Source organism: Patagioenas fasciata, chromosome 22, assembly GCF_037038585.1.
Source record: "Patagioenas fasciata isolate bPatFas1 chromosome 22, bPatFas1.hap1, whole genome shotgun sequence".
NCBI classification, from domain to species: domain Eukaryota; kingdom Metazoa; phylum Chordata; class Aves; order Columbiformes; family Columbidae; genus Patagioenas; species Patagioenas fasciata.
In genome coordinates this window covers 2991980-3018868 of record NC_092541.1, presented here as the reverse complement: position 1 = coordinate 3018868, position 26889 = coordinate 2991980, and the positions used below count along the sequence as shown (strand labels likewise).

The 26889-nt window shown below is 48.5% G+C and overlaps 3 protein-coding genes and 1 long non-coding RNA gene across 12 annotated transcripts in view; 3 read left to right on the top strand and 1 right to left on the bottom strand.

Annotated features, from left to right (window-relative positions):
- LOC139825471 (uncharacterized) overlaps positions 1–18468 on the bottom strand; it is a 28047-nt gene extending 9579 nt beyond the window's left edge. For 3 of the 4 annotated variants that reach the window (XR_011735536.1, XR_011735538.1, XR_011735535.1), the window contains exons 1-2: positions 18101–18468; positions 8409–8502 (exon numbers count right to left, since the gene is read on the bottom strand). This is a non-coding gene — a long non-coding RNA (uncharacterized lncRNA). Of the gene's footprint in view, positions 1–8408; positions 8503–13429; positions 13877–18100 lie in introns of those variants that run through there. The other variant, XR_011735537.1, reaches the window with a different exon arrangement.
- Positions 1–26889, top strand: part of HOXB3 (homeobox B3) — a 55395-nt gene that overhangs the window by 9919 nt on the left and 18587 nt on the right. The window contains exons 1-2 of one of the 4 annotated variants that reach the window (XM_071798160.1): positions 5635–5727; positions 22188–22433. The gene's annotated coding sequence lies outside the window, so the exon portion shown is untranslated. Of the gene's footprint in view, positions 1–5634; positions 5728–14450; positions 14513–22187; positions 22434–24951; positions 25931–26889 lie in introns of those variants that run through there. The other 3 variants (XM_071798161.1, XM_065856153.2, XM_071798162.1) reach the window with 3 other exon arrangements.
- Positions 1490–4449, top strand: HOXB5 (homeobox B5). The gene is made up of 2 exons (XM_065856471.2): positions 1490–2380; positions 3284–4449. The coding sequence occupies exons 1-2, from the start codon at positions 1831–1833 to the stop codon at positions 3529–3531; spliced, it is 798 nt and encodes a 265-aa protein (XP_065712543.1). The 5' UTR covers positions 1490–1830; the 3' UTR covers positions 3532–4449.
- HOXB4 (homeobox B4) lies at positions 5648–20648 on the top strand. Of its 3 annotated transcripts, none has more exons than XM_071798164.1 (3): positions 5648–5727; positions 18011–18437; positions 19194–20648. In XM_071798164.1, exons 2-3 carry the CDS (start codon positions 18017–18019, stop codon positions 19508–19510), a joined length of 738 nt encoding a protein of 245 aa, XP_071654265.1. In that variant the 5' UTR covers positions 5648–5727; positions 18011–18016; the 3' UTR covers positions 19511–20648. The 3 variants fall into 3 exon arrangements, with proteins under 3 accessions (XP_071654265.1, XP_065712230.1, XP_071654264.1); XM_065856158.2 differs by lacking the exon at positions 5648–5727 and adding an exon at positions 16739–17902; XM_071798163.1 differs by lacking the exon at positions 5648–5727 and having other exon boundaries at positions 16739–18437.

The following is a 26889-nucleotide window of genomic DNA, read 5'->3' as shown; positions in this document are numbered from 1 at the left end:
TGGTCGCTTGCTTCATCTCCCCAACTCAAAGTGAAGCGTATTACAAAAAAGTCCAGATTTCGAGGGAATTTGCCCTGCAAAACGAGTAGCTGCTCAGCTCCAGAAATAGAACCTCCATTCAAAGGAGGAAAAAAAGGTGGACAAAAATCTAAACTAAGTCTAATGAGCTCTTCGGAAAAGTAGGTTTTGATTTTCAATTGAAAGCGTTTTCAATGGCTGCTTTGGAGAGGCTGAATTTGCTCGGGATGGGATGGGGAAGTCGCTGCTCTGGACCAAAGGGAATTTTGCTCGTGCAAATCGCCAACTTTTCCTGGGTTTGGGAATTAAACGAAAGGAAGTGGCTGTTGGGAGCTGCGGCTGCTGGGGCTGCGGGGCCGGGGGGGGCAGCCCGGCCGCTTTGGATCCCGGGTTCTGCCGCTTCTCGGGGGGAAAGCGCCACGAAACAACCTCCTGCTTCCCACCCCTTTTCCCACCACCCCCAAGAAATACCTATGTATGAATGCATCCCCCCCCACACCACAAGCTGGTTTAATGTCAGTCACTTTTAAAATCAATTCATGCAGAAGCTTCACAGCTGTAGGACATTTACTATTATTGCCACGCTTTTCATTGCCCGTAATTATTATAATTATATGTCACTTTCAATATGGCGCATAATTTCCAATGAGTTGCAGACAAGCATATGAAATTCCTAAACTGTCTTAAAAAAATCAAAGCGAAAAAAGAAAAAAGAAATAAAAAAGAGTGAGAGAATAAAAGAAGAAAAAAAAAGATAAAATAATGGTTAAGAAAGCACAGCTCTTTCGTGACTTTTTCACCAATTTCAGAGTGCTTTTACTCCCCAATATTCCTTGCAGGTTAGCAAATGGAAAGGAAAAAAACACGTAGCACAATGCTGTGTTCAAAAGAGGACGTGAAACGCTCGGGAGCAAGAATATTCTAAAAGCAGCGTTGCCAACCAGTTCCACCGACTGGACTTTCCCTCCTTTTCTTTTATTCCTCTCCCCCTCTTTATATTTTCCCCCTCCAGAAATAAGGTGCGACCGCATCGCTGGCTCCAGGCTCAGCGTGCAGGAAACCTCGACTTTTCTGGCAATAACCACGCGAAACAAATCCAAGCGGCCACGCTCCCCCATCCATAGGGGTTTGCTTTGTGTCCCCCCTCCCGCTTCAGATATTCCAAGAGAAGAGTGTCCGGCCTCACAGCGACCCTGCGCCTCAGCCCTCGCTGCCTCTGCAACTTCCCCGGCGGGGCCAGAAAGGAAGAAATTCAGAGTTTAATCCAGAAAAAGGAGCTGGGAGAAGGACCCACGCGGGGAGCGCGGACACGGGAGTCGCGGCAGGACCCCTCCCCCCCACGCACACACCTTCTTTTTATGTCTGCGTTGTGGTTTTTTTTCGGAAGGAAAAAGGAAAAGGCGACGGGGGCGATGCGGGTTTGGGGGTGCGGCCCCCCCCCCCCCCCCCCCCCGGCGCGGTGCGTGTCCCCGCGTAGCCGGCAGGTGGCGCGCTCCGCCAAGGTGGGGGGCGAGCGGCGCGCACGGGGATTTGGGGAGCTCGCGCCGACTTGGGCCTAAACGGCTCCGCGCTCGTCATTATTTGTAACCATAGAGCATGAATTACCTCTTGAGGTCATCAGTGAGAATTTACGACTGGTCAACAAAAGCACGTGATTCCCAAACGCACCCCCACCCTCCCCCCATATTTGGCCGCATACATAGCAAAAACGAAGTACAGTGCATTGCTATAATTCATTAATACATCATAAATCGTCAAGCACAGGGTTATAACGACCACGAGCCACAAATCAAGCCCTCCAAAATAACCCAAATGAGCTCTTACTTTGTAAACTCGTTCTCAGGGCGCTACCCAAATGGCCCCGACTATCAGTTACTAAATTATGGGACCGGCAGTTCCATGAACGGTTCTTACAGAGATTCAAGCACCATGCATTCCAGCTCTTATGGCTACAACTACAATGGGATGGACCTTAGCATCAACCGCTCAGCCTCCTCTAGTCACTTTGGGGCTGTGGGGGAGAGCTCCCGCGGTTTCCCTTCTCCAGCTCAGGAGAGCAGGTTTAGACAGGCGTCCAGCTGCTCCTTATCTTCTCCCGACTCCCTGCCCTGCTCCAACAGCGAGAGCCATGGAGGCAAACCCGCCCCGTCCCCCTCCGAACAAGCTACTTCTGCCAGCACCACCACCACCAGTTTCACAGAACTAGACGAGACCAGCGCGTCCTCGGGAGCCGACGAGGGCACTCCAGTCAGCAGCAGCATCCCCCGAGCGCAGGCAGAGCCCATCGCGACCTCCACGGCAGCGCCAGAAGGGCAGGCACCTCAGATATTCCCTTGGATGAGGAAACTTCACATTAGCCATGGTACAGCTACTTCTTTTTCCGTCCTTGTCGTTGTTGTTGTTTATTTCCCCACACCCTTCTCTTTTTCTCTCTTTATTTTTTCCCTCCCCAACCCCCCACTCCTTTTTTTCCCCCCCTCTCCTTCCTTTTATTCGATGGAGGCTCTTTGATCAGAAACGCAGCTATTTATTGCTTTTGTATTTCTTGCTCTGATCGCTGCTTTAAAGCTGCCTCTGGCGCCTGGAGCGGGGGGGATTTTATTTTAGTTTCGCTATTCTTGTCGCAAAATGTGCGTTTATTTCAAGCTCTTAGTTCTATGTGGATGGTGGGAGAAGATAATTTAAAAATTGAGGGAAGGGGGTGTTCCTGGGCGGGGGGGGGGAGGGAGAGGAAAGGAAAGAATTGACCATTAAAATGGCATTATATGCACAGATGGGTCTCTCAGCCCTTTCCTACTCTTATTTTGCTGGATGTATTCTTGACAATCTGCTCTTGACAAAACCAAAATTGCGAGGAGATACACGGGGAATAGCGATCCCCCCGCCCCCCCTCCCCGGCCCCGGTTTTCTCGCGGAGAAGGGAAAGCAGCAGATGCCCCCCCAAGCAGACCCAGAGACACCCAGACAGGGGCGAAAAAGGCACATTTCAACATCTCGCTTCTCCACTTAAATTATGAATATTGAGTTGCGAATGTCGGTTCTGGAGGGACCAAGAGTGGGGGGTTTTACACGTGTTTGGGGGGGTGCGGGAAAGAGGAGGAGGGAGGGTGTTATTTGGGGAATAAGCAGCTTTCATAGCTGCTCCAAGAAGGCGAACATTTTACCTCGGTATTAAAAATAAAAGCAAATTAAAAAGCTTTAAGGCTAAGAAGCAAATGGTAGCAGAAAGGCGAAACCCCAACCCGCTGTTGTCCGTGTTATCCAGACATGACTGGACCAGACGGGAAGAGGGCGAGGACAGCGTACACTCGGTACCAGACCCTGGAGTTGGAAAAGGAATTCCACTTCAATAGATATCTCACCCGCAGGAGGAGAATAGAGATCGCTCACGCTCTCTGCCTCTCCGAGCGCCAGATCAAAATCTGGTTCCAGAACAGGAGGATGAAATGGAAGAAGGATAATAAACTGAAAAGCATGAGCTTGGCCTCGGCGGGCAGCGCCTTTCAGCCATAAATTCTAGAGGAGGAATATCGAGGGATGAAGAGGAGACGAGCGAGAAATACGGAAATGAATAAATAACGCGCCGCAGATCTTAGTTTCGGAGAACTGTACAGTGAGGCACCTTCTGTTCGGCATGTTGTTGATATTCTAAACCAACGCGTATGGTACCGTTAGCCCAGGACTGAGTTCATGTCGTGTTCCGTTTGGGATTTTATTGGTTATTATTTTTTTTTTTAATTAAATTTTATTTCCAGACGCTCCTCATGCTCTTGTTGTTCTTCTAAATGTATGTGTCCGTGCTCTCTTGGCGCTTTCTGGAAAGCTAGCATGTGTAATGTGAGCCCTTTAAATGTTATAACTTATTTATAAATGGAGACCAGATACGGTTGTTTATTTGTTGTATTTTTTTCCCCTTTCCTGAGTTTACTGCTTTGGGGTGAGTTCTTCTCTGCCTAAGCGAAAATCGGGGGTTCCTGCACTACAGTGGCAGAAAACAGAAAAAGCTAAAAAAACAAACAAAAATGTTAAAAATTTAAAAAATCTAAAAAAAAAAAAAAAAAGAGAAAGAGAGAAAAAAGCTCTTGTATCTTTCTGTCTTAAAATTGTCCAGTCTGTGTTTTAGTTCAAACTTCAGGCCAGGATTTCTAGTCCCAGCCTAATTCTGAGACATATTCTTAGACGTGGGTAAACTTCACTATTGAAAAAAATGTATAAAATCGGATCAACAATAGAGTGCTCTAATATTTGTAAATACTAGAAATATTTCTGATGTGACTAATAGCCGGTTTGTAGTGGGCAGAGTGAATGCAATGTTCTGTGTAAAAATGGCATCTGTCATGTCTAGCTGCCTGTTAGTACTTTGCCAATAAGCTTTTTGTATTTGTTTGTAGCTTTACTTGAAGTCAAATAAACGTTTCTCCTATTCACAAAGGCTCCCAGCCGCACTTTGTGCCCAGGCTCAGAGTCGCAGCTCACCCAGCGCTGGAGCGGTGCCTGGATGGGGCTGAGCCCGCCCTGGGCTCCAGCACCGCTGCAGCCGCTCTTGGCAGCTCCCAAAACACCAAATCTTCACATTAAATCCCCTGCTGGCACCACAACCCTGCTCAGTGTCCCGAACGCGTCTCCCCCCAAACAACACAGACACCCCCCCGCGCCACCATATCAGACAAACTGGTTTCAAGTAGTTCAAGTTGCAATAACGCGCTATAAACGCTTCCCCGGCAGATTTCCGTGCATTTCACAACTGTCAGCTACACACACGCACACAACGCACACCTTAAAAGCGAGAGGTATTTGTGTGCACATCTACGTACACGTCAAACTGTGTTCTGTACAATTACAGATCCGTGTGTTTGCATCGATACATTTATTATCTATAGATAACCATGTATACATTCCATATCACACATCTCTGCGCTAAGCTGTGCTCTCCCCATACCCCTCGTCCTCGGTTTGTTGTGGCTCCTGCTTTTACCTCCTCGTCTCTGCTTCAACACGTAACTAACAGCTCGCAGCTCTGTAACTACTGACACCTACTACAACGAGGCGTTTTGGCCGCAGATAGTTTTACCACCTCAAAGCTGGCAAACGCTGCCATTTCGCTGCCCAGGGAATCCACCCAGGCACAAGAAACTCCGCTTTAAAGTCGCTCGATTCGGCAAAGCGCCGCTGCCATCTCTACAGCACAGCTTAGGCTTTCTGTTCGTAGCAAGTAAAGTTGGAGCTTAAAACTTACCAAACTTAATCTCCCACTGTTTAGGTACTTCTTAAGTGATTTTGAGAGGGATGTGAAGTGGACTGTCAGATCCCAAACCATTTGCTCGCCTTCCCTTGATTTTTTTTTTTTTTGTTTTTACCAATAGCAAACTATACCAAAAGTGGGTATGACATTTAGATGTCAAATGGATAGGGTTTTATCTAGAAGTTAGATCGTAAAAATCGCCCAGAGCTCAGACAGATACCCCTCACTGGCTCTCAAAAGTCACGTGAGGTCCATAAAGTTAGTTTTATGGTTTTGGGGAGTTGACAATGTACAATATATTTCACATTCTCTAGAATGTTAAGTGACACTTTAACTGCTTGGTTTGGCTTGTAAGGGGCAGCAATGGGTGAGCACTTTTCCAGATGAGATAAACGTTGCAATTGCAGGGAACATGTTTTGCGGGTCCAGTTTTCAGTCCCGAGAGCCAATAGACTGGAGTCCTGAAAGTAAGTTTTTCTGAAATATTATCTGTTTAAACTATTTTAAACGGGTTGACATGGCTGAAGGCTGAGTGGGGAGGAAAAAGGGTCTGTCTCTCTTTCAGAGCTTTATTTCTCACTTTCAGAAGGTCCTAATTCTTGTCCTCCCGAGAGCTGCAATTGCATTACATTTCCATCACAGCTCCGGGGCCCACAAGGAAACTTTGTGGGAGCGGGAGATAGAAAATCTGTAAAGATTCATTATCATGGCAAAGCAAACTCCATCCTGTCCTTGCCGGGGGACATGCACTTCAGACAAAGTTTGGGTTTGTCCCTCGCCCTCTGAAAGGCTCTCGCTGCTGACTGCAGATGATTCGGTGTGGTTTGTACTGCTCGCAGGGAGCCACAAATCTGGCCCATGCCTTTGCATTTCAAGTAGCTATATTAGCTATATTCTGTCTGTGCTCTTCAGGTTGTTAACACCTTTCTATTTTCATTATTTTCACTCGCTTGCCAAGAAATGTGTGCACTTCATTTTTTTTTGTCCCCTTTCTCCCTTTGTAGGCGCAGGTTGGTTTGGTTTGGTTCGGCTTGGTTTGGTTTGATTTGGTTTGGTTTGGTTTGGTTCCCCCGTCCCCCGGGCTTTATTATTTTTTTCACTCTTATTGTTGTGTTTCTTTTTTAATTTTATTTGATTTTTTTTCCCCAATAATACCAACTACTGTCCTCATATTTCCGTAGTTCGTTTCTACCATATGGAGACACTGCCTGATCGCTGTTATGTCTCCAGCCCGCCTTGAAGTGCTACAGAAAAATAATCAGAGAGGCTGCAGTTTGCACACGGACCCTCCAGACCTTATGGAACCCACCCATATCTCCCAGATTCCCTCTGAGGGTGACTCGGTTCTGGACAGGGCAGGCAGCGGCCCTTTTCCTTCGGGCAAATAAACAAGGGAGAGGGGCAGGGCAGGGGGGGCCGGGGGCTGCGGGGGCTGCGGCCCCGCTCCGGGCAGGTGGCCCCGGCCGGAGGCTCCGGTTCTGCGGCCGCACAGATAGAGCAGAACAGAGCAAACCAGAGCAAAATAGAGTAGATAGAGCACAACAAAGCAACCAAAAAAGCCTGGAGAAATTGGTTTTTTTGAAAGCCAAGTCGCCCCATCTGCAGCAGAGTTGGGGGGACGCTTCATCCACACTCTATCCACACATCTATTCCTCCTCTCTCCTTAAAAAATTTAAACCCAGAAAGAGTTCAAAGCAGAGGTACTGGGAGGGGTGGGGGGTTCTAAAATTTAGAGCACTCACAAGCTTCTCTTTTTTCCCCCCTCCTTTTTACGGTAAGTCAACATTTGGTGGACACATGTCCGTCTCTTTTACACAAAGCAGAATGTCCCCCTGTAGCACACTTTGGAGATTGCTTTTCCTTCCTTGGGCTCTTTTTCCTGTCCTGCTCCATGTGGCTCCTAATATCTTTGCTATCAACATGTGAACTTCTGGCTTGTCCCTGGGCAATCAGGGGGTGGCCAGTGCGACCCTGGAAAAGCTCTGCTCTCCAAACCTGGGAACGCAGAGGCAGAAGCTGGAGGTTCAGGAAGGGAAGCAAGGTGCAGGGAGCCTTCCCTGCCCAGCAGGCTGGTTTATGCTGAACAACCGCTCCCTAATCTCTGTGCCTGCTTTTCAGTCGATAATAAAGATATTTGATGAGATCCTGAAGGGTTTCCATGGAGTGGTCTTTAGAGGTGGATTTAGCTGCACAGGCTGCAGGCGGTGGGTTAAAGCAGGGGGTGGGTTAAAGCGGGTGTGGGACTGGGCTTGGACCAAGGGCTGGCCTAACGCTTTAGCCTTCTGCTCTATACTGCCCACCAGAAAGGATTCTGACTGATTCAAATGTTTGCGAGTGATTCACCTAAATGTATGTGGAAAAATGTAACCGTATGTTCAATGCATACATGTACCCACAAACACCGTGTTTCCAAAGGATATTAATCCATCCATGTGTCCATAGATCTACCCACCCATCCACCTCTCCCCCATCCATCACCTGCGCCACTGCCCCATCCCCACTCGAAGATATTCAGTTTTTATACAGTCCCAGGGAAACTTTCCTTCCAAATTCACTCTCATCACAGGAAGCACAGGGGGCTTTTTTTCTGAAGCAACACCATTTCTAAAAGATTGGTGTACACGACATGTTATTTCAAGGGGAAAAAAGAGCAGACCAAGCCAACCAGACCAAGGGGAATTTGCAGTTTAACTACAGGAGGAAACGACTGCATGGGTGACATCAGGTGACAACCCTGCGCCATCCCTTTGATTTTGGCATCCTCGGCATAGAGGTGGCACCAGGCCTGTGTCACAGCGAGGGAGCAGGGACTGGTGTAATAATATCATCCTCCTTCCTGCCTATAGCTCACAAGAAGCCCCGTTCTCTGGCCATGAGATCTGCTTTCTACCTGCAATATGCAGCTTTGTTTTTTAAATGTTTTAAGATATTTTTTACAAGCTGGATTCCCTCCCACCCCCATGGTGTGAACCTCCAGTTTCCTGTGAGGCACAGGGAGGTGTCATTGTCTGCCAGTTCCAGCCTGGAAGGGTCACAGGCTTAGCACAGGCTTCCCCCCCACCCCATCCTTTAAAGAAAGAAAAAACCCCTCCCTGTGGCTGGTGCAAAGGAAGTATAAGGAGAGTAAACAGGAAAAAGGAGCTCTGACCGTGCAGGTAGGCGGGGATTTTCCTTTGCGCTTTTCATCATTTCTCTCGCTTTAATGGCATACAGCAGACATGGGACAATTAGTTCTTCTGGAGCTGGAGAAGACAGAATAAATACAAAGTGCTTTAATATCGGGTTTAAGAATATGGAGAATGTCTGGTACATGATTACTATTTAGAAAGGCAAAAATACATGTGTATATATATATTTAAAACGTGCTGTGGCACAGACCTTTATGCCATGACTCTGGGTACCAACGGGCAAACCTTCGCTTTAGGGACTCCCCAGAACTGCGGCCAATGGTGGCCCGAGCAGCCTGGGGCCGTTTGCCCCACAGTGCAGGGGCTGCCCCAGCCTGGAGGAGCCTCCCATGAGCTCACCTGGCTCAGCCCCTCACTGACTGAGATCCGCTGCGACCACAGACACTTTTGCCTTTGTTTTTTTCTTTCTTTCCCGCCCCCCCCTTGTCATGTCTCATGTTCTCGCCATCCCCAAAGGTTTCCTGTTTTGTTTAGTGAACAGTATATAAACGTCGCTGGTACTTTGGAAAAATAAAAGAACGCCCAAAGCAGTGATTTCTCACTCAGGATCCAGCCCAGGCTCCACAGGCTGGACCAACTGAGCTGAGCATCTCCATTCATTCATTAATTCATTCCAGCCCCCCTCAAGCTGCCTTTTGGGGCATCTCCCCAGGGCCAGCCTGCTGCTGAGGGGTGAAAAAGGCGCCATTTCACCCCTAAAATACCCACTTGGTTGCCAGGTTTGTTCAGCGAGACACGGGAGGGACAACGCGTTAGTGCAGCGAGGCTCAGGGCGCGCTGCGGTGCCAAAGGCAGCTCCAGGCTGTCAGGCCATCGTCATGGCTTGTTTTATTTTAATGTATTTTTTTGTGATTTCTTTTAAGTGTGTGTGCACTCCAGACCGTCTTTGATCACTGGGTATGGCGTAACACTAAATTAGATTTCCTTCCAGCCAGGTTTTTTAAATTCAACCAAGAAAGCGAGCAGACCAAAGTAACACCAAAACCAAAACAAAGAAACCCCACCAAAACCAAACTTCGCCAAGGTAACCTAGTTACAGATGTGTATGATATCTTATTTTATTCAACAAAAAGCGATTAAAATCTGTTAAAGGATTTAATTAAGAGAATTAAATGAAAAGGAAGGGGCACAAATGAGTTGGAAAAAAGCGCAGCTATTCTAAACGATTAAATCGCCATTTTAACAGTATAATGGGGTTTGCATACTGAAAAGAGAAATCAGAGCTCATATCTCATCAATAATTCATAGGCAAGAGGGATCATTCCGAGGTCAGCAGACTTGTACAGCCCGGCTCCTCTCAGCATCGCATCCCAGCCCGACGCGGAGCCGGGGCTGCCCGGGCACCTTTGTAACGCAAACACAAGCTCCAGGATTTGGGCTTTTGATTTCTTCTTGAATTTACCAAGTCCCAGTGCCCGGCTGGGACCGGCAGTAAGAGAGGGGGAGGGTTGGATGTGCCTCATGGTGCTGCTCCAGTACAGACACACACCAACAATGTGGTGATTATGCTTTTGAGAAGCCAAAGGGATCTTCCCCCCACACCCCCCCGCCTTTTTTTCTCTCTCTTGGCCACCAAAATGAAGGTTGGGAGGCTTTGGGTCCTTATCTGCCTTGGCGGGGATGGGCTGGCGACAGGGACTAGAAATCGCACTGCTCGGGCTGTAATTCTTGTATTTTGGTCTATTTAAAGGAAGAATCCGATTCTTCACCTATTTATTTGCGATAATCCTGTAAATGACTCCTGGCTCCACACACACACCGTGACCTCCCCCGAAGGGAAGGGTTTGGAAGGAAACCAGCCCTTTCCCTCCAGCTCCTCAGCCCCTTTCCCTCCCCCACAGCTGAATTTCAGGCTGAGAAATTGCTCTTTCTTTCCCTCAGCCCCAACCCCTTCCTTTTTTTCTTGTATTTTTCCCCCCTATTTTTTATTACACGTCCGACCCGAAGGGAAGGAGCTGACGGGATTATTTAAAATCCTCTTGATAAAGGTCCCTCCTCAATTAGGGAACCCGAAAAGGACTTTTTATGAGGTTTAGCTCCTCCTCCGGGGGTCTCTTTCCAGCCCTAGAACGGATTTCAGAATGAAATTTTCTTTCAGAACGTGGCTATTTCGGCGTCTGAACTGATTTTTCCCATTCTTTCCTCTCCTAAGGTGAAACAAATGGTATTTGGAAGGAGGTTGATAACTTAACTCGAGAGGTGTCCACCCTGCGTAGTTTTTCCGTGTACTGTTTCCCTAAATAGCTTTAAAAAGAAACTATTTTGACAGCGAGCGTTGAAAGAATCCGACTAGTACGAGGTTTTTTTCCACTTTGATTTATCTCTTTTTAACATGTGTGTGTGTGTGTGTGTATATATACACATATAGATATATATATATATCCTACAAGTCAAAACAAATTACAGCGCTGGGATTTTGTGTAAAGGACATTCGCTCGGTGACAAATCCGGGCTCTGTTTATACAGGGAGAGCCTGCAAAATGGGGAGGGGGGGAGCGGAATTTGGGCTGAATTGGGGCTGGAGCGGGGGGAGCCCCGGGCAGGGGACGCGGTGCAGGCGCCGGGGCTGTAACGTCCCCGAGCAGCCAGCAGAGCCCGCCTGAGACCAAGTTCACGGGCAGCGGGGCCGGGCCGGGCCGGGCCGGGCTGGAGCGGGATCGGGATCCCCGGGCTCGGTTCCCCCCGCGGGTCCCCCCCGGGCTCCGGCTGCCGCGCTGCTCGTTCCGAGCTCCGGTGCTGTGGGGAGAATCACAGGAACATCGAATCATAAAAACATCTCCCTCTTTATCCCCCCAAAAAGGAGAAAAACCAACAGAAAACAAAATATCCCACAACAACCAAACCAAACAATCTAATTAGTGCAGTCAGCAACCCATTTAGGTGAAATCCCAAATAAAATATCACAGTGGTTCAAGGTTTGCTATTTTTCCCTCTCTTATACTTTCAATTATAAAAGTAGGGGGAAGGAAAAGCGAAAAATGAAACAAAACGGTCTACGACAGCAGTGGGTGAGCTGGGATAAACATCTAATGTTTGCAAAGCTCTGATTTTTTAGTTCTTCCCTAGGAAAAAAAAAATCACTAAGAAATGTCCAGCTTATTTTTTTTTTCTTTTCTTTTTAATCAAAATAAATAAAATGGGAAATCAGCGCCGCATGAATTTCTAGAGACGAAGACAGTAACTCTGGTCTTGGGGGGCTTGTTAATACAGCATTATAGCTCGAAGGGGTCAAAAAGTTGAGGGTCAAAAGTTTAGGCTGTGCGTGACTCAGTCCTGTGTATAACCCTGATAGACTGATGTCAGGGTGGAGAAAAGGGGAGAGGGAGAAAGGGGGGAGCGAGGTGGGAGGAAGAGGCTCCGCTCCCGGCAGCCATGGGAGAGACCAGACGAGGTGGGAGCGACCCGGAGCGAGGGGGACAGGGTGGGGGGTCGGTACCAAAGAACCTGCATTGATTCGGGGCTCCCGCGAGGAAACGTCGAGCAACTGCGTGGTGTTTGTCTAAGATAACCCCTGCAACGCTGTTTGGAGGCGAATTAGCAGAATATAGGGGGAAATGCATTTATTCAATCCAATTACGTGGAGGTCCCTCTAGGATATTAACGCGAGCAGTTAAGAAATAATTTTCGTTCCTGCGTCAGCTCTGTTTGGATAGGGTTTAAATTATACCCAAAGAAAAGGGCTGACACGGTTGGTGAAAATGTGTTGTAACATCTTCCCTCGGAAAGTCCCTTGGAGAGGTTCCTGCCTCCCACTCGTTATGAGGGCAAATACCATCCAAAAATATATAAGAATTACACGAAATAACGTCCATTATTTACTCTTCTAATTTCTATTTTAACCCAAGGAAACCTAGAATAATGATCTATGTGCAAAACCAACGGACTGGTGGCTTTGCAAAACTCAATGTATGTATTTAAAGGCTCTTTTGAGCGCCCGTTTCGTGGCTCGGACGGGTCGGAGTTATTTTTGTTTTGCAGCACGCTTTCCGTCAGAATTGGAATGAAATGTTTTCTATCCCTTGCTTGAAATGTGACTCCACTCTGGTCATTGCAACAGTTTAATGAACTGATGTAATAAATATTTCCCTTGGCATTTCAAAGTTATTTCTACACTGCCAGACTTTGAACCCTCCAAACTCTAAATATTAGTTGCACTGGGACCGGGGTAGATCTTTGGAATCGCTTCTTAAGCAAACAGTCATAGCACGGCAAACTTTTCTAGGGGAAAAAAAGCCCTGCAATTTGCCTTTTTTCCCCCTCGGCTTTTAAATATTTTGAGTGACTAAATACTTATAACAAGGGTCATTTTTCTTGGAAGAGAAAGAGAGAATATTAGAGCCCTGGGAAAGGCATTCTGGAAAATCCATTTGCTTTCCCGATGCGGATATATTCATGGAGTAGGTGAAATTCAAGAGAACGTAAAGCGTTTTGTTTCGCGTGATAAGGCTCGGGTTTAATTAATTGCCATGAATTTGCTTGGTATTTATAAAATATCACTATATAAGGGCTACCGTTTAGTTGTAACTTGGGTGATCCATCTCTTCGCCCTTGTAATTACTATACTTATCTCTCTAGAACAGTCATTTCTACTCCAGGTTTATAGAACAGGTAACGGATAATAAAGGCCATTTGTTTTCGGGATATTAAAACAAGAAGGTATAATTTCACGGCAATAAAGAAATAAAAGATAGAAAAAAAAACACCTCCCAACTTTCCTTATAATATTCACTCCTACATCACAACGTTTAACTTTCAATTTAGGGACGCGAGGCTGCGTGTTGGTGTGAAGTGGGTTCATTTGGAGGGGTGAGGGAGGGAGGGCAGAGGGAGGAAATTAAAGGTATCATTTCCAAGGCTATTTCTAATTCATCTCCCTCGCTCGGGGCGGACTCGGCTCGGCCCGGGCTCTGCGTCCCGCAGCACCAGCCGAGCGCTGCGAGCACCGGTCGGGGTGGGTTTGCCTTCTTTTTCTTTTCCCTACCTGACAATCAATGGAATGAGCTTTTTAATCCCGTTTTTCTTCCCCAAATGAGCTGTTTCTCAGGGTTGGTGGTGGTAAGGTGGATCGGCAGGGATGCTGCCCGGCCAGCGCTCCCTGCATCGAGGGCTTGAGGTGAAAGTCTGATTTTTTTATCCATGAGAAATGGAAAGGACACCCAAGGCTGGGAGGGAAACCACGCAAGGCTTAAACCTCCCTTTCCCCGTTGCAAAACAGGTGTGGGCTGGTTTCCACCCTCGGTACATTTATACAGCTCAGACGCAACCGAGGGACTGGTTGCTCCTTATTAAACGTTCTCCCCTAGAGAAGCACCTCAGGCTTCCAGTTCTCCCCGTTTGCTGCGGCGGGGGGGGGGCATTCCCAGTTTAATACACAAACCCGAAAGGTTTGCTCTTCCGAAAGGGAAAAAAAGAAAGTCAAAACCCCATCCTAAATGCTGCCAGGCTCGAGAGCAGATCCCTGGAGGAGGTTGGGGAATATACCCGGGGCGGGGGGTGGGTGAGAAATAAAAAGCAAGCGCGGAGCGGGGCTGGGGGCGCGGAGCGGGGCTTGGGGGGGCGCGGAGCGGCGCGGGGTGAAGCGCGGGTCAGCGCGGCTCTCGGCGGCCGCCGCGCTGCGGACACGCCTCGCTGTTTAACAAAGACTGACAAACTATGAGATTAATACCAAAACTTGCGGGTTTCCCACCCCAAAATGCTCAGAGGGCCTCCTGGCGCTGCCAGGAGCAGTTCCGCTCGCCTGTAAGGACAATAGTGGTTTATACTGGGGGAGAGGGGGAGGGGGCACCACCAAACCCCACCAAAAAAAAAAAAAAGGAGAAGAAGAAGAGAGAGGGAAATTAGTGTTCTTATCGAGAAATAATCTCATTGAAAAAGCAACACGGGGGAGAGAGAGAGCAGAAGAGCCCAGGCGGGATTGGGGAGGGGGTAGCGGGCCGGGGGGGGGGAGGTGGGGGGTGTTTAGGGGGTTTCTATAGGATTCCGCCTGCAAAACCTTACCAAGTTTTGAGGGAGCGCCCTGAACCCTCGGGGATTGCTCCGGGGAAGGGACCCACGTTTTGCCAAGGTAGGTACGGCTGGCGGGGTTACACCTGGGCGGGGGGGGCAACCCTCGCTTCAGGTCCCCTCATTTGGGGCGACCAAAACGGCGCTGAGCACCAGGAGCGGCTCAACAGCCCCCGCTGCCCTGGCAGGTGCCTTTGGGGGTTTTTGGGGCGGGTTGGGGGCTCCCCCGACCTCCCCTGGCTGGGAAGAGAAGAGGCTGGGGGATGCGGGACTCCCCCCCCCCCGCCTTCCTCCCCATTGAGGTCGCTTTGAAATGGAAAAGAGCTCGAGTGAAATTTGCGGTGAGAAACTTCCGCGGCGTGGGGCGGTTTCCCAGCGCAGGGGTAAAGGTGTGCGGGGGGGCAGCGAGGGGCTGCCTTTAATTTGGGCTCAGGGAGATTTCTTGGAGGTGTGTGGGGGGAAGAATTCTGGTAAACGCTAGGGGTGCTGGTTTGCTGGCTCCAAACCCCGTGTGCCTTTGGGTAGGAAAATTAAAACCGATTTTTTTAAAGGATGTGGGAGGGGGTTAAAAATACAGAATAGGCCTAGTTATTCTTATCCAGGTTCCTCTCCTCAGTTAGGAGATCGCTACGGTACCGTCTGTGAGGAAATACAATAAAATAAATCAGATATAGGCTTGGGAAGGAGGAACAAAATTTAAGAGAGAGAGAGAGAAAAAAAGGGGGGAGAGCTCTAATGGGATTGGTTGTGTAGAATTATTTTATGGCATTTACCTACACGTTGTACAAGCAGATTTGATTTGACTTGTTACTTTCACGGCAGGTTTTAGAGGGGAAGGTCAATTGTAGCGCTGCTGTTCGCTGCCCGAGCGCGGGTGCGGCGGGGGGAGCCGCTGCCACGGCCGGAGCGCGGCGGCGTTGGCTCCGCTGTTCTCAAACCTGGGGCTCGTTCGGGCTGTCAAATGCTTCGGGGAATTTGGGTCGGTTTATTAAAATATAGGTTCGTTTTTCTGCTTATCTGGGGTTCATACGTTTTATCGGGAAAAACGACTATTCACCTGAAAAATATCGGGGCATCGTGTGTCCGGGAAAACTACGGGGCACGAATTCTTGGTCGTAACTATTTTCGGCAGAAAAATAAAATGCAGGAGTTTGTGAAATAGATTTAAGATGCTTTCCCAGGAATTTTAATGTAGGGGAAATGCAGTTTTTCTCTGGTAGCTTGTCTGCTGTGGCATTTAAATGCAATTAATTCGAGAAACACTTGACCAAAAATGTTCTGTCTTTTGAAATACAAAAAAAAGGGGGGTGGGGGGGGAGAGGATGAGAGGATGCTCTACTTTTAATCTCTTGGGCAACTGTAATTTTAAACGAAATCTCAACATGATGCTACCCTCATTAGTTCCGAATGAAGGTTCATTACCTAGACAGTATGAATATTTTATTGCTTTATATCCCTTTTTCGGAAATGAAACGCCTTTGATCTTTTTCTCGGGTTGTAAAAAGAATTGCCTGTCATTAAAAAAAAAACCTGTCGTCCCATCTGCCTTTACATTCTGTATTTCTTTTCATCTGCTCCTTCCTTTTTTTTCCCCTCTCTCTCTTTTTTCATTTGTTTTTTTCGCGCACACACACGTACCAACTCAAACCTTGGTTCGTATCAACTCAAACCTTGGTTCGTATCAACTCAAACCTCGGTTCGTGTCAATTCAAACCTCGGTTCGTACCAACTCAAACCTCGGTTCGTGTCAACTCAAACCTCGGTTCGTACCAACTCAAACCTCGGTTCGTATCAACTCAGACCTCGGTTGACCTCCAAGAACGAAAAATGGATGAAATCTCAGCGCTGCGTATCAGGGAATAATTAGGAGGGTTTCGGGGTGGAGGGGGAACGGAGCGATGGCGTTTTGCTTTTAAACGGCAATTATTTGGATTCGAGTCTCGTTGTGCGTCTGTATTTCTATATTCAGCTCAGAAAGCGATATTTTTTTAGCACGGCAGTAAACTGATGTATAAGGTACAGAGAAGGGAGGAAAATTCTAATTATCCAACCTCGTATCAGATATTCGGATACTGAATTAGTGCTTTCATTGTCTTTCCTGTGAAGAGTTAATATTTTAACCATCTTTAGATAAATTCTTGATTTCTTGAGTCACAAAACTTTGCCCCCCTGCCCCAGAAGATAATCATGGCAATAGGCGGAGATCTGTGACCAAGGAGGATGCATCTGTCTTCTATATGTACCCTGTAGATCCGAATTTGTGTAAAGGAAGTTGGGTCACAAATTCGTATCTAGGGGAATATGTAGTTGACACAAACACTACAGGTCACAATCCCAGAAGGTATTAAAAATAAAGCAAAAAAAAAAGCCATCCGCACCCCCAGAACCCTAAATAAAATTGTGAGAACAAGGTCTTAACCAGAAAACCGTTTTATAGCTGAAAAGAAATACTTTGGATTTGACCTTAGCTCAACTCCAGCGCTCCTGCGATAAACTTTATCATCATTTGGAGATAAAATCTGAGCTGCGAAGCTGGGGGAGGTCAGGGGCGTTATTACTGCGGTTTGGGAGCCAGGATCCCGCTATTGCTTTAGTTTGTGTAATCTCCACACTGACACCGAAAAAAAGAAGAAATATCGCTTGCTTTCCTGCCGCTTGTGAGGAGCTTATTGCGCGTTTCAGATTTAAACGCGAATTTGAGGAATTAGGGGCGGCTTTTGAAATGCTGCTGGTTCGCTCTGGCTTTTAAAGCGTCTTTATTACAAGAAGGGCGAGGCGAAGATGCATTAGGACTCGGGCTAATTCGCTTTTGTAATTGTTCATCAAGTCCCTGATTTCTTGCTCGGAGGACGGGCTCCCTTTTTTTCCATCGGTGCGTGGGAAACCAGTCAATCTTAGAGCACAGCTAAATGTGATTTAGGAGCCCGGGTACCCCGAATTAGCTGATGAATTTCTTATCGATCCCAAACAAGCCCTATTCATCTCTGCCAGGCTCGGGGCGCAATGTCCCTTCCCGTATCACCTTAGCGCGGAATGAGATGCAGCCGCCACCCGGAGGGACCGCCATGGATCATGTGCTGAAAAAAACCTGAAAAATCATTTTTACACTGGATTTTTTTTTTCCCTTGGACCGGGGGGGGCGATATTTTTATTTCTTTCCCGCCCTCCTTCCCCGGTTCCCTCCCGCCCCGAGCCAGGACACACCCCCGAGGGGTGTGGGCCGGGGGGGCCGGTTCTCGCCCGCGGGCGCTGCGCAGCCTGGGGCCGCTGGGGCCGGCGGGGCCGGGGCGGCCGGAGGGGCCGGAGGGGAGCGGGCGCCCCCGTCGCCTCCCCGGGGATGCTCGGGGCCCCGGGAGAACCCGGGCTGGGCAGATTTCCTTATCCGGGGCTCGCAGGGCACCTCGCCATTGGCCCGCGCTGTCACATGGACTCCAACTTTGTTCACTTGACAGTAAGTAGGAGGGTTTCACGAAACAGGAAAACGAGTAAAGGGGGGGGGACAGGAATAAATTTTAGGAGAGAGATACATATATTTTTTTTTCGTGTGTGCAATTCTAAGAAATTAATGGCCATGAGCTCGTTTTTGATCAACTCGAACTATGTGGACCCCAAGTTCCCACCCTGTGAAGAGTATTCCCACAGCGATTACCTTCCCAATCACTCGCCGGAATATTACAGCAGCCAGAGGCGAGAGAGCACTTTCCAGCATGAAGCGATGTACCCGCCGCGGTCAGCCTGCAAGGAGCAGCTCTACGCGTCCTGCCCGAGCTCCGGCCACCCAGCAGCGGTGTTGTCCCCCCGGGGTCATGTCCATCCTCCGGCCGCACTGCACAGCCGCCTCTCGGAGCCGCAGCCGCCCTGCGAGCCGGGCACCCCCAGCCCGCCACCCTCCTGTAGCCAAAACTCTCTGAACCAAAGCCCTGCCAGTTCCTCTTGCAAAGAGCCGGTAGTTTACCCCTGGATGAAAAAAGTCCATGTAAGCACGGGTAAGTGAACTAAAGTGGCTTTGCTTTATACTAAGTAGCACCTCAAAGTCTTGTAGAAATCTTATTGCACCGGTTGTAAAATAACCATTCGTGGAGATTTACGATCGCCTGTTTGCAGAGCGGTATAATTACATCCTCCATAAATTTTTATTGCTCTGCTTGGCCATGTGCCTTTGAAGTCTCTGTTACCATCCTCCTCCAATTTCTTGCAGGCTACTTTTTTATGGCTGTTGAATCTTCATAAGTTAAGTTTTATGTTTTTGTAATTTGTATTTAAGTGGCGGGTTGAGTAAACTTTTACTATTTTCCCTCCCCCATCTTTTTTTTTTTTTTTATTTTTTTGGTGCGTGTGTGATATTTAATAAAAAGGAGTGTCTGTGTTTGCCTGTTTGCATGTGTGTAGGGGGAACCTTTAGGTTTGGGGATAACAGAGTTATGCTCGGGCAGAGGTGTGTGTATAAATGGATATATACACACGTAGAGGGCATGGAAAATGTGTCTAGGGGACCTTATAAAAACGTTTAGACAGGAATACACGTCAAGCAATGAGGATGGAGGTGGAGATTTGGGTGTATTTTTAGAAGGTTTGCGGTGTGGCTTTTTGAGTATATCCCCCCCACCAAAAGAATGTGTGATGCTTTTTGTGGGGGAAAGGACCCATTAAAGGAACCGCTCAGTAATTCTTCTGCTCTTTTTTTTTTTCCTCCTCTTTTTTCTTTTCTCCCATTTTCTTTTTCCTCCTTTGTGTTTGTTCAGTAAACCCCAATTACTCCGGAGGGGAACCGAAACGCTCCCGCACAGCCTACACCAGGCAGCAAGTCCTGGAGCTGGAGAAGGAGTTTCACTATAACCGCTATCTCACCCGGAGGCGCAGGGTCGAGATCGCCCACTCCCTTTGCCTCTCCGAGCGCCAGATCAAAATCTGGTTCCAGAACAGGAGGATGAAATGGAAAAAAGATCACAAGTTACCCAATACCAAGATAAGGTCTAACTCTTCCAGTTCCTCGGCCAGCCTGCAGATCCCACAAGGAGGATCCCAAACCCGATCCCATGGACCAGCCAGCAGCCTATAACTGTTCCATGGATGGATGGATGGATGGATGGACGGATGGATGGATGGAGAGTGCGTGGCTGTGGGTGTGATTTTATGTGTGTGTAGGGAACACATGATATTTTTTTGTTGTTGTTAATGCTCCAAGAAGCGAGGGAAGGAGGGCTGCTCTTTATTTATAGGGGGAACAGAGGGAGACTCAGCTGCAACAAAGCCGAGCTGCGCCGTTGTGCCTCTTCCATTAGAAGAAGGCTGCAGATAGTCGTGTTCAGATTTGGCTAAGATGGATCCTTGTTTCATCTTTAATCACGCCAAGCTCTGCCCCATTTGTCATGTTTACTCTCCCGTACAAAGGATGGACCTTATGTCTGCTATTACCTCGACAACCAGCGCTCACTTTAATAAATGAGGCTCAGTTTCTTGAAGACGAACTGGATTTTCACCCCCACCTTTTTTTTTGTTGTTGTTTTTAATTTCCCCCCTCCTCTTTTTCTTTTCTTGCCTACAAACGGAAAGTTTATGCCCCAAAGACGCGACGGTTCTAGCACAGTCCTACGATGGAGAAAAAACCCAACCAAACCAAACCAAACAACAAAGAAAACCCAACCAACACAACCAAAATCCCCCCGAGCACGGAGCGTGGGGAGCGGGGGCTCTCGGGCGCTGCGCTCGTCGTGCTGGGGGGGGAAGTGGAGACAACCATGGGGGGGGAAGAAAGGAAAATTAGGTCTAGTGAGTGGTGGACAAAGAAAGCGAGAGGATGGAAAGTGATGTAGGAACCCCCCGGCTTTGTTTTTTTGAGTCCAGCAGGTTTAATTGCGAGTCTGGGAAAAGGGGTGGGAGGGAGAGGGGAACGAAGGGGTTTAGATTAGAAATTGGGCGAGCAACACCTGAATGCACCGAGCCGGGGGGGGACGGGCCGGGGGGGTCGGGAAGCTCCTCTCCCGCTGCCCAGCCCAGGTTTGTACCCACAATGTGAATTGCGGGCGGGGGGAGCCCGGGCTGAGCGGGGGTTCGGCCTGGGCCCCCCGAACCCTCCCGGCCCGGCCGCCCCCTCTCTTTGTCCTTCGTGCTGCCCAGGATACCTGTAAATAGCGGAGAAAAGGAACAAAACAACCAACACAAAAAACGCGATTGGAAATAAATTTTTTCATTGTGAATCTGCCCCTGTGTGTTTTTTTTGGGGGGAGGCGGGTGTTGTCTTTTTGTTCTGGTGAGCAAAAAATATCTATTTGAAATAAATTAATTAAACAGCACGTTTCTCTTTTTCCAGGGATTTCTGTTGTCAATGGCACAGCCTCAAGTCCCTAATGAAAACAAAAGATGTTTGACTATAGGGTATATCAGCCTTAAGTACTGCTAAGCCTTACATATTATGATTTATTTGTTCTAAGCATATATTAATATGCTCTTCCCAAACTGGTCTCAGACAAACCAGAGGTAGTCATTAGCGCCTTGCTTTGAGTAAGGAATGGATGGAACGTTGTATTTCTCTAGAGACACTTTTCGATTTAAAAAAAAAGACAAAATCTCCTTCTCCAAGGTAGTTAATGCATTAATGAGTCTAATTTTTGCACAGATGTTTCTCGGTGTTTGCAGGTTTTCTGTGTATTTTTATATTACAAAGGAGCTGGCTCCTGCGATAGCTCATAGCCTGACAAGCAAATAGATAATCAAGAAGACAAATGGCTTCTTTTGTGAGCCGCAGCTCTTGTATTAATTTTCATTTTCTTTCTCATAGAAAGTATCGAAAATACTGTTCAGGACGAAATAGCATTGCAGTTCCAAGTTACAAATGTACATAAAGAAAGCCTATTGTGAGCAGGGGGTCCGCGGGGGGAGGAAACCTCCGCACCCGCCGAAGAAAATCATCATTTAAAACAAAAAGGCTTTTGCTTATTTGTTCAATGTCCACGGAATTCTCCGAGACCCCCCAGCAGGACCGAAATATCCCCCTGCACTATGCAGAAACAAAGACAGAGCTGGAAATACTTCAAGCCGGGGTGTGATTCTGTGTTATCCCCACAGTTGTATTAAAACCACTGCAGCACCACCTTGCAAATACAGTGTCCCCCAAATCTCCCTGCCCCCAGCTCACACGGCCATTAGATCTTTCTTTCCATTGACACTTTAATACTTTAAAATAATATTAATGTATCCCCATGGTACAGATCTACTGCACACCCTGATATAGAAGAACTGGATTTATGGATGTATTTTGGGTTAACTATCGTGGTTTTAGGGGTGGCAACTGCAAGCGTTTAAAGTTTTGGGGGTTTTGTTGTTTTGCGGGGAGGGTGGTAAGGGTTGTATTTTATTGTAATGCCAGAGCTTGGGGTGTTTTGTTGTTGCATTTTATTTTACTGTTTGTCTCTTTGATGTGCTGGGGTTGTAAAGAGGGTGTTATTTTCAGGATAGTCCTTCTAAGAATGGCCAAAAAAATCGTTCTTAAAAAAAATAAAAGAAAAAGGGCAAAAAGCAAAGCATATGCTTCCAGGAATGTGGGGTCTATAGAAGCAAATCAAAGCTGGAAAGTATGAATAGAATAGAAGGGGGAGAAAAGAAGATTTCTATAGGACCTAAAAGTTCACAGCCATTATAAGCAGACAGAAGCCAAGAAAAATGCGAGAATTATACAGAAAATCATTAATCACTTCTTTTCTTTAAATACTTATCCTTTTCCCATTGTTATTCAACAGCAAATCTCCGCAGACCGTCTGTTGGGAAAAAAGCACCCGGAGTACTACGAGAATCTTCAGGGGAAATAATAATATTAATAATAAAATCTGGATCGTAAAGGTGAAAGCTTTATTTTTGGGGGAGAAAAAGCAAAAGCAAAGCCCCCCCAAGTCACCCCCTCCCCCAGACCTCTCACTTTGGAAGAAACCACCCAAAGCATGAGGGCCATCCCTGGGCCGCTGGAAAAGGATGTGGGAGCGAACCAGGTAACAGAGCTGCTCTCTTGGCATGCACTCCGGCTCGGGTTAGCGCTCCTTCCGCACAACACTGGGGAAAGCAAAAGAAACGAGAAGCTCGCAAAGAAAAAAGGGCAGAAAGAAAAACAAGACGTGAATTTTTGTGCGGGTTTTTCCTTCTGTTTTCTCGGTTTATCGGGAGCGAGGGGAGCGGGCAGAGAAAGTTTGCAGGCGGGTTTCTTGTGGCGAGAGGGGATTTTTCCTCCTGGATTCGCGGCTGTGCGTGCTTGGGGCTCAGTCCTGGGGGCTGTGAGCGGCACCTCGGGCAGGGCGGGGGCCCGAGTTTGGGGATTCCCCCCTTTGGTTCTTTTCTTACTGTCTTGGTTTTTTTTTTTTCACCGAACAAGTTCTCCCCGTGTCACAGTTTGGGAAGGGCTTGGTGGAGTGTCCCAAAAGGAACAGGGTGCCGGGGTGCGGTTGTAACGGGGTGCGGGTGTCCCAGGACTGTGGGTGTCCTGGGGGAGCTGGCGGTGCGGGGTTCGCTGCAGGAAAACGGTGGCGCAGGAACGGGGTGAAAATTGGGGAGACAAAACCCAGAGCTGGCAAGTCCGGCTCGGGGGATAGAGTTCACGCAGAGGACACGTTTTCTAGGCGATTAGCGGTGTATTACAGCCGGGGAGTGACCTCCAAACCCCTTGACCTCTCCGAGGCTGGACATGGTGCTGGGCAACAGCAAAACCGTGCGGGGTCCCGCCCGCCCTCCCCGCGGCCTCGGGCCGTGCGAGCGGAGAACCGGGTCCGAGAGGAGAAGGTGGGGGGAACAAGGGGTGCAGAAGGGATTTACAACTCGGTTGATTTCTACTTCATTACGGTTTAATCGTTCTGCTGCCGAGCCCGGGGCCGGCAGGCGCTTTCTTCTCTGATTTCACATGGAAAGCTCCCGGTGTTTGCTTGTTCGTTCGCTTCTTTGTAAGAAAGCAGGGAAGGAGAGAGGCGCGGGGGTTCCGCAGGGCTTTGCCTCTGCAGAGCGGACTGCTCGCTGTTTGCTCTACAAAAATAATTTGGGGAGACCAACGCCAACCCAAACCCCAAGCGAAGGAGCAAAGCCCTCAACCCACCGGCTCTTCCCTCGTCCCGCGTCTCATCTCGCCTCTTATTTTCAGAAATTCCTTTGTTTCCGAGAGTCCCTCTCCATCTTCCCCCCCTCCCCGTCCTCCCCGCACCTCCTCCCACTTTGCCCCTGCCCACGGCGCTCTCAAAAGCCTCTCTGTGCCCAGCTGTTGGCGCGGAGCTGCGCGGAGCGGTGCGGGGGACCCCCGAGCCAAGGGACGCTCGGGTGGACTCTACCCGGTACCCCCTAACCGGGACCCCTACCCACCCCCCCGGCACCGGTCCTGTCCGAGCTGCTGAACCCCTTTGTTTCCTTTGAGTCTAAAAGTTGGATTAAAAATCGGGCTTCATGTGAGAAAAATAGCGTAACCCAGCATAAACGAGCTGTAGTTATTAGAGACAAGGGGTATACGGGAAGTAAAAATAAATATATCTGTGTATCTCAGTCTATATTTGTATGGATGTGAGGCGGGGCTCTGCCGGGTTTAGGGGGCCCGGGGGGGTCGTGCGGCCCCGGCCTGCGCTGCTCGCTGGAAAGGCGGCTCGGCCGGGCCAGCGGGTTGGGAGTTTCTCAGCGCCAGTGACAGATTTATGATCCGCAATAAGAACGGCGTGTTTAAATCCGTAAATCAATCTCGCTTTCTCACTATATAAACGTTCATTTTATCTTTAGAAAGAAAACGGCTTTGATCACGGCACCTCGGAGGCGAAGCCGCTGTTTATGGCCGCGTTTCCGACCCTTTGAACTGGGGGCTTTAAAAAAACCACCGAAACGGGTCCTCCTTTTGCATGAGAGAAACCCCAGAATGGCAGCGGAGGGGCAGGGGGGGGTATGTGTCCCGTTTGCTGCCTGTGACGGCTCCGTTCCTTTTTTATTATTATTTTTAATTTGTATTTACTCGTCTCCATTCACAGGGACACTTCGTTTTATGACTAAGGAAAAAAAAGTTTAAAAAGAAGTAATGGTAGTAAAGCTAAAGTTGCGGCTTCTGAATTCACCTGAAGCTCCCATAAAAGGCCTCCCCGAAATTTCCTCCCTCGTGGGACCCTCCCCCACCCCCCCCCCCCGCCAGCGACAGGAGCCCCTTTTAATGGGATTTTTCCCCCACTTCCTCCCACACCTTCACCAAACGTCTCTTCCGACAACCGCTTCCACTCGATAAAATCGATTCGGATATCATCGAGGGCTTTTGAAAACCAAGCGCTTCCCCGCTCGCTCCGTGCTGGCGAGGGGAGCTCAGACCTCCCTAAGCTCGGCTTAAAGTGGGGCAGAACCCCGCTTTGAGACTTGATGGTTTTTTTCCACGTAACACGAGCTGTCTCCGGGCTGTACCCGCGAAGGGCGGGGGGGGGGCATTCCGGGGTGTCACTGCCCCGGGGGGACTGTGGGATGCTGGCACATTACGGGTGGGAGAGGCTTTGTCCTGGGGTCCCCCGCGCTCTGGGACACCCCGAGGTTGCTGTGTTTTCTCGGGTGACGATTTCCCCCGTGGGTGTAGGGCCGCGCCTTGGCTGCTCCGCGGCCTTTCCCATCGCCTCCCTTTGTTGCGATGTTTTTTTCCCGAGATCCTTGTACTTGGCAGAGCTCTTCAGACTGAAAATCTGATTGTTTTTTAATGCAATAAGGCCGGCCAAACAATAACAGCGGCAGGGAGAAAGGCCTGGAAGTGAGGCGAAGGGAGGGCCGAGTTGTTTAAAACCAGGAGTACAAAAATATTCTCAGCTGGTTCAGACTCTCAAACAGTTGTGCTATTCAGTACAAGATTGTAATAAAATCTCAGTGCCAAGGCGGGGGGTGGGGGAAACAACAACAACAACAACAACAAAAGGAGGAAAAATGCACGCTGTAGCTTAGCTGAACCAAGGTCCAGCAAAGCCAAGCTCCAGGAAAGGTTTAGAGAAAGGTTTAAATGCTCCAAGCTCCGGGCAGGAGAGAGGATGGGGAAATAAACCTCGAATCGTGGCTTCTGATGGAGGAGTGGGTGAGGTGGGTGCCCTGCGCACCCCCCGTGCCAGGCGGCCCTGGGCAGGGGCATCTCTGGCCAGCAAGAAAAGCTTCGTTCAGTTCGAAACTTCTTTTAAAAAATCCTGTTCCGGTGGAAGGTCACAGTGGTCCTTTGAGTATGAAACTGAGAGACCCCCTTCCCCCTTCCCCATCACGTGATTCATTAAATAATTAATGCAGAGGTTGCAGAATAGATATGTATTCGTCAGGAAAATCGCAGACATGGTCTCCTTGTGTCTGACGTGAAATTCAACTGTCCTTTAAAAAACAAGCCTATAGCTGAGGAAAAAAAAAGGAGAGAGAGAAAGAGCGAGAGGGAGAGAGAGAAAGTGGGGAGAGGAGGAGAGAGGAGAGGAGTCTGCAATAAAACAATTCTCAGGAACCACGAAGCCACGCCGAGGGCTGGATTATTGTAAGTAGCAGGGGCTTCCCAATTCCTAGCGTGTCTATATGTCCATGTAAATTTATTGTTTGTTATTAATGTTATTGTCGTAAAATGTGACAAATAGCCGTCTTCATTTCCTCCCATTTCTCTTCACATGGTGGTATGTGTGTTTATACCCATCGAGGCATTTCATTGATATTTTTAGGAATATTCCTCTCTCTCCCTCTCCTCGCAACCTTTTTTTTTTTTGCCTTCCCTCCTTTCTTGATTTATTACAATAAACATGTCAGCAGCAGTGCGGCTGCCATTGTGTGTGTGTTTGTGAGAGAGTTGTGTTGTTTATAGTGGTGTCCAAGATAAATCATTTCTCGAGTGAAAATGATGTGCAAGCGATGATATTTTAGAGCGAGGATCTCTCTCTACCCCACTCCCTGGAGTTGATTATTTCAGACGATTTACAGTAATAGATCAGCAGCTAATATGAAAGCTCTGTAGCTGGGGGTCTTAAATTACAGCATCTGTGATTACCAATTAAGGAAAGATTTGTATAAATTTGGTAAAGCGGGAACGCCTCGCTGGCATATGAACCTAGTAAAAGAGCACGACCTTAATATAAAAATTACAGCTTGGAGTCCTGCTTTGCAGCATCCCTTCATCAACGAGATCTCATTTTCTCCCCATCCCCGGCAGGACTCGCTGGAGAACACGCACAGGTTGCGAGGCCGTTTCTGGAGATGCCCTATTTTAAACTAGACACAGATATCCGACTTAAAATGGAATTTGAAAAGAAAATAGAGTTTACAGCAAGAGGACTGGAAGGTGGCTCCTGTGAGGGGCACGGCTCCGGTCCAGGCAGGAAGGGGAGTTTGCCCATCCAAACCAGAACAATGGGGACCTGCGGGAACGGGGGCGCTGCCGGGGGCACCCCAGCAGAGGCGTTTTGTCCCTATAACCACTGACGACAGAAAGGGGGATCAAGTCCTTGC

Bases quoted from the DNA above. Each gene is read 5' to 3' on its own strand.
- HOXB4 (XM_071798163.1), top strand. From the start codon at position 17,789: ATGCTCGGGGCCCCGGGAGAACCCGGGCTGGGCAGATTTCCTTATCCG. The intron at 18,438-19,193 runs GTAAGTGAACTA...GTGTTTGTTCAG, and splicing joins AAAAGTCCATGTAAGCACGG to TAAACCCCAATTACTCCGGA.
- HOXB5 (XM_065856471.2), top strand. From the start codon at position 1,831: ATGAGCTCTTACTTTGTAAACTCGTTCTCAGGGCGCTACCCAAATGGC. The intron at 2,381-3,283 runs GTACAGCTACTT...CGTGTTATCCAG, and splicing joins GAAACTTCACATTAGCCATG to ACATGACTGGACCAGACGGG.